Genomic DNA, 10,842 nt, shown 5'->3' with positions numbered 1-10,842 from the left:
GGACCAAAACTGCAACCAGTATTCCAGGTGTGGCCTGACAGGCGCTGAGTGGGACGACACCTTTATCTCTGCTGGTGATGCCCTTGTTGATGCAGCTCAGTATCTTGTTGGGTTTCTTTGCCACAGGAGCACACTGTTTACTCATGTTCAGCCCACCAGGACCCCAGGTCCCTTTCCACAGAGCTACTCCCAGGCAGGAAGATCCCAGCCCGCAGCCTGTGCTGGATTGTGTTTTCCCAGGTGCAAGACCTTACACTTATCCTTGTTGAACTCCGTAAAGTTCTTGTTACCCCACTCCTCCAGCCTATCCAGATCATCCTGCAGGGTTGTTCTCCCTTCCAAAGAGTCCACTTCCCATTCAGTTCAGCATCACTTCATCGGGGTACACTTGACCCCATCATCCAGATCATTTATGAAGGTTTTAAACAGTGTTGAGCCCAGCATTGATCCCTGGGGACCCCACTGGTGACAGGTCCCGATTTAGAAAGGACTCTCTTTTCATGACAGATCCAGCTTAGTGTCACTGAATAGTTTTCAGCACAGTGAAGGAATTAATTTGGTCACAAATGCAAACGCTCAGTGAAATCTAAATAAAGGACAGCAAAAGTCCACATTTTATAGAGTCCCTCCAACATCCCTAAAGATCCTCATAAACCAATTCCACCTTCCTATCCGGCACGTCTCACGGCACAGAAATGGCGGCTCAGGACCGAGGGAGTCCCCCGGCTGCGCTCCGCCCCGCGGCCCGGCCCGGCCCGTTCCGCTGGAGCCCGACGGCCTAGGGGTCGGTAGCGAGCCGCCCGCTGCCCAGTCCCGGCCCACAGCCATGGCGGCCGCCGCGCTGTGGCGGCTGCGGCGGGCCTTGACGGCGGCTTTCAGCAGCGCGGCGGGGCCCGGACGGCCGGAGAAGCTGACGGTGCGGCGGCAGGCGGAGGGTGTCCGGTGAGGCGGCGGCCGAGGTGAAGGGAACAGGCACCGCTGCGGGCCCGTCCCTGAGGCGCTGGGTGCGTTTAGTGTTTTGTTGTAGTAACTGTCCTTGTGCTCGTACAGGAACATCATCCTGAACAACCCGAGGAGAAGAAATGCCCTGTCCCTGTCCATGCTGCAGTCCCTCAGGGAGGACCTGCTGCACGACGTCAAAAGCAAGGACCTCCGAGTTATTATCATCTCAGGTACTGAGACAGGAGAGAAGGGCAGGGCAAGGGGAAGAGCAGGAATGGGGTAATAGGGAGTTTAAACCAAAATCTCACACAGAGTTAGTGTTCAAGTGTTAAGAATGTGTTCAAGCCACGTTGGACAGGGTTTGGAGCAACCTGCTCTAGCGGAAGGTGTCCCTGGCCATGGCAGGGGGTTGGAGCTGGAGGAGTTTTAAGGTCCCTTCCAACCTAACCCAGTCTGGGATGCTATGATTCCTGTTACAGAAAATGGGATGGGACTTGCATGTTGTTGTCCATACAGCTGGCCAGGAGCATGCAGGGGTATCTGTCCTAAGGGTGCCTTCACACGTCAGATCTTGCTGTCCTGCTGTTCTTTTATACACACCCCAGTTTCTGCTCTCATGTACTTAATTCCTCATTCTTGAACACGGTATTAAACACTGACTTGCTTTTTTGTTATGTTTTTGTTGACAGTTAACATGTCTAAGAAGAAACACCACAGAAACACTCTTCAAAATGTCAGCATTCAGTCAGGTTTTGCAGTGTGTTTACAGAGTCAATGAGCTTTTTCCTTTTGTAAAAGCAATCAGTAGGTTGAAATAACTGTGTGTAAAGAATACTTTAAACAGAATAAAACCAGATTCTAATGGTTCTCAGACTAAAGAAATATCATTCCAAGATACAGGATTTTGTACAGGAATAGGCTGAGCTGGAGTGGCACTTGTTGCCTTGTAGTAGGTTAGATGATAGTAAACAGCTCACATGGTTTCTTCAGTTTGTGTACTCTGTGCCCCAGCTCTAAGCCAGGATCAGCCTCATCATCTTCGCCACTGGTTTGTCAAAACTGCTTTTAAAAGCCTCTGAAGGACAGGCCAGAACACAACACTGCAGTCACCCGTAACCTGCAGATGGGGACAGTCTCTGAGCCTATTACAGTTTTCTTCCATCTAGGTATTCTCCTGTAGCGTTCTTAAATATAACTGAACTTGAGGTGTTCTTAAGCCATTGTTTTTTCTTCTGCTATTTAAGATCATTTTCCCCTGTCTCTGTTCCAAACATCTTAGAGAAATAGGTTTCTTAATTTAGGATGCTGCTGTTTCATTTATGTAGAGGAAAACACAGTGTGTTAGTGCACACAAACATGAGAATGGAAGTAGTATGAGTTCACCAGGATGAGTTTAAACATATATATTCAACATTTTAAACAGCAGTTACAAATTATGTGAAACACTTCCTATTCTTCTTCAGGAGTACAAAAGTCTGGGAGTTTGCAAGCACAATTTAATGGTATTTTTTTTTAATTTAAAAAGAAATTTCATGTTTCTGTTGATTTCTAATTCTCTTGCTGAATGGAACGCAGAAGAAGAAAGAAAATAAAAGGACTTCTCAGGAAATGCTTTGAGTCTTTAAGACAGGCTTTGCAGTGGTTTCTTCCTCAATGAGGCACAAATGTGGTTGTGATTAATTTCCAGATGGGTATTGGTGGTCCTGTGAGCTGACTGGTGTTAACTGTGTGGCTGTTTCTGGATACACAGTGTCACAATGATCTGATTCATAAGACACGAGTGCATAGGTTGTGTTTGCATAATTGTAGCTGGAAATGTCACATCCATACAGATACATGAGGGGTTCAGAAGGATTCAGAAGCATCAAATTGGTTTATTCGCATGGCAGATACCCTCATGCCAAAGGAAAGCTGTTGTAAAGGGTGTTTTACCTTAGCTGCTACTGGAGGCAAGCAAATTCAAAGCTCAGGTCCATGGGAACCTGCTCTTTTACTGCACAAACCCTGATATGCTTTTTGGGATTCTCTAGATGACAGTTTTACAGGAGAGGAAGCAATGTCCCAACAACCCTTCTGGTTCTCCTCCAGCAGAACAAATTTTCCTTTTTTCACTGTGGCCTTGAGCGCTGTGACACAAAAATCTTGATGCTTATTTAGCAGAAGTTAATTATTAATGCTGGGTACAATAAACAGGGACTCACGGTATTTGTGTGAGAGCAGAGCACTCCATCCTTGCTCCAGCTGACTTGTTTACATTGTCCCAAGGAGCTGTTTAGAGCAGTATCCTTACAAGAAGCTGGACTCATTCTATTATTAACAGTATTAACTTGGAAGTGAAGTAAAACCAGGCTTTAAAAAATGCTTATGGGTGTTACTGTGTTTAAACGTTGCAATTTAAAGTTGTTACAAAACCCAGAAGGCAGTATTTTGGAACTCTCTGTGGAACTCCTTCCCCAAGCTCGTTTTTGGCCCTCCCCCTGGAGGGACGTACCTCCCCCTGGGACCCTGATACTCCTCTACTCCTGATTTCTTGATTTTTCTGTTTTTTTTTTTTTATTAAACCAGACTGACTTTTCCTGCAATTCTTTGCAGCTGAAGGACCTGTATTTTGTTCTGGCCATGATTTAAAGGAACTGTCAAGTGAAGATGATGTGAAACATCATTCCCAAGTATTTGAAATGTGTGCAGAGGTAAGCAGTTCTTATGTACCACGCCTTTACCTGGTATCAAGAGCAAACAATGGTACTGGTTCAAGGAAGTCCAGCATTGCTTATCTGCTACCTAAAGCACAGGTGGTTGCTCCAGATTCCTTGCTTTTTGTTGCTCTGCCAGTTTAATATGTGATCCTGGTGAAATTATGAGAATTTCCTGGAGAAATCCAGAAATTTAAAGGGCTAGAATGCCAGAGTGCATGTCTCCTAAAATGGATACAGGCATGATGTGTTCCTCAGTTTAGCCAGTGTTCCTTGCAGCCTAGTATTTGAACAATGTGTTTCCTAGAAATCTAGGGATAACCACCTTCAAACTACTTGTGATCAAGTGTTCTTTCCCAGCACCTAGCTACTAACCCTGGCAGCTCTGCCTGGGTTCCATCTTGGTATGCTTGTCACAGAGGTAAGTGCCAGTATGAATGAATTACAGGTTAGTCCCTTCATCAGGAGGGAGCCAAGGTCTGATATTTCAGCAGCCAATAGTTTATCATTAACTTCGCAGTTGCAGGGCAGAATACCAGCATGTTCTCAGTGCAGAACTGAACCATGCAGCTTCCTGGTCACAGAAGAGGAAAGATAAGGCAGAAAAAGTGTCAGACTTACTCTGTATAGTGTGCATCAAGAGCTGGTAAATTGCTCACTTTAAGGACTAAAAGGATTTAAATTCTCCTGTGTGTATATAAAGCACTGTGGCTGTATTAAGTATTAATGAGTAGTAGAACAAGCTTTGATAAATAAAGAAAAACAGAAAAATGTCAGAATGTCAGATTTAAAGTTTAAACCAAGCCTAGCTATCTTCTTGAGAATGGAGCTCTACTGTATAGTAAGTTTAGTATAACAATTTCAGATTAGTATTCTTGAGAGCATGAAATTCAGAGATTGGGAGATACTCAAAACCCAACTGGACACAGTCCTGGACAACCTGCTCTACTTGAGTTGAAGGGTTGGACTTGATGATCTTAAGAGGTCACTGCCAACCCAAATGCTTCTGTGAAATTGGCAAAGCAAGTTCTGGAAGAAACTAAATGTAAGATATGAAATGGCATTTGAAGTGATCCCTTTTCTGATGTTCATGGTAGGAGTGAGTGCTTTAAACTCTCTACCTGAATATCCTAAAGGAATTTAAGTTCCTCATAAATCACAGCTCACTATTATGACTGTGGAGGAAGAAGGCCTTACTGTTAAATAATGGCACTTATAGGCAACAGAAATAGAGAATTTAATTGAGGCTCTAGTGCAGTAGAACAATTAACTTTTGCTTTTGTGGTGGTCAATAGAGAAAGAAAGGTACTTCTGAGGGTTTCCAAAATGGGATTGTGTTTTCCTGGATTTCAGTACTTAAGTGGAATGGATCCCACCCAAATGACATGCCTGCAGCATTGTGGACAGGGGTCCAGAGCACACTGGACTGGTTTTCAGGAACCTCAGCTTCTACATCTCCTCTATGACAGTTAATCTTGAGCAGATCTTCTCAGCTGCTCCCCCTCTGTTTCCCCATGCATACAGCTGTGTTTGCCATACTATATAATGCAGTATCTGAGAACTAAGAACTTGCCACATACAAGCTGGGGACGATTGAGAATATCACATGTCCGAAAGCTTTTCAAATACACAGTCAGAAGTACCAGGCTGGGGAGTGTGTGTGTGTCAGAGAAGGTATTGACTTTGAGTTTTTGCAGCCACAAGGGTACTTTGTACTTGTTTGTCTGCACATGTGCACATACTGTTACTCTTCTGTTGTCTGCTTCTCAAGATCCACTGAAACGAAACAAAGACAGAAGAACAGAGACAAAGCCTGATCAAATTCAGAACCAAATGTAGGTAATTTTACCTAAACAACATAGAATTTGCTGTTTTCATCTTCATCTACTGGAGATACTGAAGTAGCAAATGAATATTTATCTTGCTACAGTGTGCTACCATGAGATTATTTTATTTTAATCCAGATAAGGACTGTAATCATTTAAGTAGCATTTTCAATCTTTAGGAATTAAAATTAGGTGAGTTTGTTGTTTCCCACTGTATGAAAGGGGAATCAGAGTTAGAAAAGTTAAAACAAATTCATCTTCCTTAACTTCAGCTATCTGAAGTTGGATGTCCAGCCCTCAAGAATTATTTAAGAGAGAGAATGAGGCTTTTTTCCCTTCTTATGTCTAAATGCAAGCAGGAAAAATTGTTTGCTGTCATGTCTCTTCCTGGATTGAAGAGTAAGCCTAGAAAGACATCCAGTGATGGTGTTTGAGTGAGACCAACCCAGGCTCAAGATCATGCAGAAACCAACAAGAGGCTGGTTTAATTTCTTGTGATGAAGTCAGTTTTCCATTATAGGGCAAATGAAGGTGGGGATGGTGTGTCTGGGATTCACATCTTCTCACAGCCAGGAAAGCTGACCTGTGGTGCAGAGGTACCCAAGCTCCATGTAGATCTGATAACAAGTGTTTCTGCCTCTGATTCTTGGGTTTGCCATTTCCACTGGAGTTAGCAGGACCAGCTCATGCTACGTAAACCCAGCAGATACTGGTACAGCAGTGGTCTAAAACTGCACACATCAAGTGTGTTTTAGAACAGCCACCGTTTGAATTTCCAGGACTAACTGACCACTTTCTTTTGTGCATGCAGGTTATGACTTTAATCCAAAAACTTCCAGTACCAGTGATTGCCAAAGTGAACGGGTTGGCTACAGCAGCAGGCTGCCAGCTGGTGGCCAGCTGTGACATCGCAGTGGCAAGTGAGAAATCTCAGTTTGCTACTCCTGGGGTGAACATTGGACTGTTCTGCTCCACACCAGCTGTGGCCTTGGGCAGATCTCTTCCAAGAAAGGTAGGCTTCCTTCCCAGATACTCTGTAATTTTGTAAGTAATGTTAGGAGGTTTAGTTCATAGAATCATAAAATGATTTGGGTTGGAAGGGACTGTAAAGCTCCTCCAGCTCCAACCCCTGCCACAGGCAGAGACACCTTCCACTAGAGCAGGGTGCTCCAAGACCCTGTGTCCAACCTGGCCTTGAACACTGCCAGGGATGGGGCAGCCACAGCTTCTCTGGGCACCCTGTGCCAGCACCTCAGCACCCTCACAGGGAAGAGCTTCTTCCAGACATCTAATTTAAATCTCTCCTCTGTCAGGAGGACATTGCCCCTTGTCCTGTCACTACATGCCCTTGTAAAAGCCCCTCTTCACCTTTCTTGTCAACCCCTTCTATGTACTGGAAGCTGCTCTAAGTTCTCCTTGGAGCCTTTTCTTCTCCAGGCTGAACAAGCCCAGCTCTCTCAGCCTGTCTCCACTCTGCAGGAACATCTCCACAGGAGATGTTCCATTGCCTGGACTTTATTTTGCTATAGTACAACGTTGAAAATACTTTGTTGCAAAAGACGTCTTTGTCTGGGACTGAGAAAAATCATAGATGGATGAACTCTGCTTAGGGAAAGCAGCTTCCTGCTGATACGATTCCAGCCATCATGAGCTCGTCCCAGCAGCACAGCAGCTCAGCCATCCCTTTCCTTTCCAACACACAGCTCTGTGTTTTTGCCAGTGATGTTCTCCTCTGATGAGGAAAACCCCTGCAAGTTCAGGATATCCAATCCCACTGAGGTATCAACTCTTGCCAGGCAGTGACATTTCACTGCCAGCAGGAGCTGCCTGGGTGTAGATCAAGATGCTTTAAATAGCATCTAAAACCTTCCCATACTTTCCTCCTGCTTTATTTCCTACTGATTGTCACTTCAGATTTCTCACTGTATAAACAACAGTATGATGATCTGTAAAGCTTCTGTAACTTAGAAAAGACATTTTCAGTTCTAATGCAGTTGGATTCATGGGGACAGACTCTCCAAGCCCAGCAGGGCTCTGCTGAGATGCAGTGACTTAACTGCCCAACTTCAGTTGCTGGATAAGAGCTTCAACTTTAAATCTCCCATCAGTGAGGCTGTTCTGTTCACATATAGTCTGTCTGTGGGGTTTTGTTCCAAGTCTGCTACAGTGAACAGTCATAACTGTTCCTGAATTGGTATTTCTGGGGTTTATTGTTACCTTTTTAAAACATGTGGGATATACTTTTCTCTGTGCCGCTTTTCAAAGGAGCAAGAACATTCCCCACAGTTCTCAGGATGATTGATTTTACCTTATAGAATCATAGAATAGTTAGGGTTGGGAAGGACCTTAAGATCATCTAGTTCCACCCCCCCTGCCATGGGCAAGGACACCTCCCACTAAGCCATGTATCAAATGAATGTGTAAATACCAGAGCAAAGATACCAACAAGGATCATCAGCTCTTACAATTCAGGGCATTGGGTAATTAAATCAAGAGTATGACAAAACATTGTTAGTGATATACAAGATTGAGTAGTCAGTATTTGGGGGACATCTTCATTCAAAACCTCAAGTACAAGATGCTGGAAGCAGCAGGAGACTGAAATAGTTAATGGCTTTAAGAAGGACATATTTAAAACCAGCCCTAACCAACTTAAAACTAAGGCTGGTATTTTCAAAAGCTACATATTCACTTAATAAATCTTTACTTCTTATTATATGCCCAGCTTAAAATGCTGAGTTCATTAATTTCAGTTTATGAACCATGCACATCTCTCAATTCCTACTGCAATTATGGGCTTTTGAAAAGAAACCCAGAGGTGTTAGCCTAGGACAGTGGGAATCAGTGGGCAGGTCTGAAACAAGCCAGCTTTACACCCAGTCCTCTTTGCCGAAACCTCTTGACACTTCCTTGGCAGCTTAAAGAAGCCAAAAGATTTAAATCTTAAGTTTATCAAAAGAGTAACTTGTACTTGAAGGAGGAAGCTGAAGCTGCCCAAACAAACCAAAGCGATAAAGCAGTTGAACTGATGTAATACAATGTTTTGTCTTGTTCAGGTGGCATTAGAGATGCTTTTCACGGGTGAACCTCTTTCTGCCCAGGAAGCATTAATGCACGGGCTTGTCAGCAAGGTGGTACCAGAAGACAAGCTGGAAGAAGAGACCATGAAGATCTCTCACAAGATATGTGAAAGCAGCAAATCTGTCCTGGCCCTGGGGAAAGCCACCTTTTACAGACAGATGGCCCAGGACCTTGATACTGCTTACAAAATGACTACTCAGGTCATGGTAGACAATTTGACTTTGAGAGATGGGCAGGAAGGGATTGAAGCCTTTATTCAGAAACGTAAGCCTGTCTGGGCACACTCTCAGGATGAGAAGAAATGAGTCTTGTTTCTGAGCTAACCTTAGCTGTGCTTTATGATTCTTCACGCAGTTGCCTTTGGAAACTCTATTTTTGTTCTTACTGAAAGTGAAATGCCTCTTCTTACATATGCCAAAGACACAATAAATTTATTCTAAGTATATAAAAAATGTTAGGAAAAATCAAACACAATGGGTTTTTTTCAGCAATGAATTTAATCTATGATTTTAGAAGGAACTTCATGCTGGAAAAATCAGTTTAGCATGTCCCACGTTACTCAGGGAATCACAGGGACTGGGAGAGAGCCCAGATCACCCTGTTCAGTACCTGTTTCCATCACTCTGGAAGAAAATTGCCATTTACTGTTATTAATAGAGAATTAAATGGCTAGGACACATTCCAGATATGATGGTAATACATATCATTATGGATTCCAGTGCTGTTTAGATGTTACAGACAGAAGACTGTAACAGTAGCCCATTGATCCCTACAGATATATCTGCTTATGAACTGCAGTATCACTAGTTTGTCTTCCTCAGCAAATCCTGGTTTTCCACCATCATCTCAGTCACTTATCCCAACTTCGGAGAATTTTGCTGTTGACTCCAGTGAGGCTGAGCATGGTTTAGGAGTGTTCAGCTTCACAAAGGACACACTGTGAAAGCCACTGCCTGTCAGCTTCAGCAGAGATTCTCACCTTGGCAGGGTTTTGACCCAGCTGTCATTTACAGGCTGTAAGTCTTCAGTTTATCACAGAATCTCAGATGTGTTAGTTGGAAAATCCATCCATGAGCTCAGAGCTGTGATTTTACTAACACCGGAGCAGCTCTACCACGGATTTTTGTTCTTGACAACAGGGATTCAGCTGCTCCTCTGGATAACCTGTTACAGTGCTGTGCAACCCTCCTTTTTTCTTAATGCCCAGTCTGAGCCTCAAAGCAGCAATTTTTTTGGCCACTGCCCCCTGGTACATGGTGGCAGTGTGTTCCCCCCACCCAACCTGACCTTTATTTCCTGTATCCCTGCTCAAGTGATAACCAGTAGTGGTGCTCATAACAGATGTGTCTGGTTGTGATGGTTGCATCTGGCTCAAAGTGGATTTGGGGAAACAGGTAACACCACAATGGCCAACGGTTAATGTGAGCAGTGCACCCACCTGACTGCAGTGTTGGTAAATGTCCAACTCAAGCCAAATCTGGAAAAAACTAACTCCTGTAGTCAGCATGTGAATGTGACTATGAGTGAATTATCCTACTCCACAGATAGTGAATGGCACAGGTCCTGTGGAGCATTCCTGCATGGCAGTGGGCTATGTGCCAGGATCTCCCCTCTAGCAGGGACAGCTCAAGGTCTCTCCTCGAAGTTTAGAGAATCCTCATCACATTGAATACTAAATAATTGAATTGGGAGAAAAAGCACTGAAAATCTGAAGTATCAATTACACTTATAAGTAATATAAAGGATTAATTGCACATTTATAATGCTTTAGTCATAAACTGTTGACCAAGTCTGCACTTAGACTCCCCTCTGAGATTAGAAAGCAAGGGGGTCCTTCCTGAACCTCATGACTCAACAGGAGGGGCTCCCTGACTGTTTTGTCTCACCCTGCTCTCTATGCATTAAATCAAGTGTACCTAGCCATGAAATCTTGTTAAACCACTGTTGCATTTACTATCAAATGTTGTTCAGTTGCTGGTTTATATCAATAAAATACATTGCTGCTTTTCTGTGATGAGTGAAGTGCCTCACTCCATCCAGAACATACATTATCTGACATCACTGAGAAACTTCAGCTCCATTATCTCTGTAATTCTCTTCATGCAGTCACAAGCTACAGTTAGACCAGACTTGGACTCTATTGTGCCAGACTGAACACATGGAGCTTCCTTCACTTTCCTTGTAGGTCATGTTCTCTAGGTAACCAGCTTGGTAACTCTCCAGTGGACCAGTTCCAGCTTCTCCACATTCCTTTTGTACTGGTTGTGCCAAAACTGGACTGTATTCCAAATAATGGCTTC

General features: G+C 43.8%; 1 protein-coding gene across 1 annotated transcript; it reads left to right on the top strand.

Moving 5' to 3' along the window:
* Positions 1-823: 823 nt before the first annotated feature.
* Positions 824-10,330, top strand: ECHDC3 (enoyl-CoA hydratase domain containing 3). Its single transcript, XM_057422454.1, has 5 exons — positions 824-942; positions 1,051-1,172; positions 3,535-3,632; positions 6,273-6,473; positions 8,518-10,330. Exons 1-5 carry the CDS (start codon positions 827-829, stop codon positions 8,845-8,847), a joined length of 867 nt encoding a protein of 288 aa, XP_057278437.1. The 5' UTR covers positions 824-826; the 3' UTR covers positions 8,848-10,330.
* The last annotated feature ends 512 nt before the right edge of the window (positions 10,331-10,842 follow it).

Source organism: Pezoporus wallicus, unplaced genomic scaffold, assembly GCF_028554395.1.
Source record: "Pezoporus wallicus isolate ANWC-B61680 ecotype Strahan unplaced genomic scaffold, APGP_CSIRO_Pwel_v1 contig_3058, whole genome shotgun sequence".
NCBI lineage: Eukaryota > Metazoa > Chordata > Aves > Psittaciformes > Psittacidae > Pezoporus > Pezoporus wallicus.
The sequence above is the reverse complement of the archived record's forward strand: the minus strand, read 5'-3'. Positions and strand labels throughout refer to the sequence as shown.

Excerpts from the sequence above, each read along its gene's own strand:
- ECHDC3 (XM_057422454.1), top strand. The coding sequence starts at position 827 with ATGGCGGCCGCCGCGCTGTGGCGGCTGCGGCGGGCCTTGACGGCGGCT. Across the intron at positions 943-1,050 it reads CGGCAGGCGGAGGGTGTCCG|GAACATCATCCTGAACAACC; the intron begins GTGAGGCGGCGG and ends GTGCTCGTACAG. Across the intron at positions 3,633-6,272 it reads TATTTGAAATGTGTGCAGAG|GTTATGACTTTAATCCAAAA; the intron begins GTAAGCAGTTCT and ends TTGTGCATGCAG.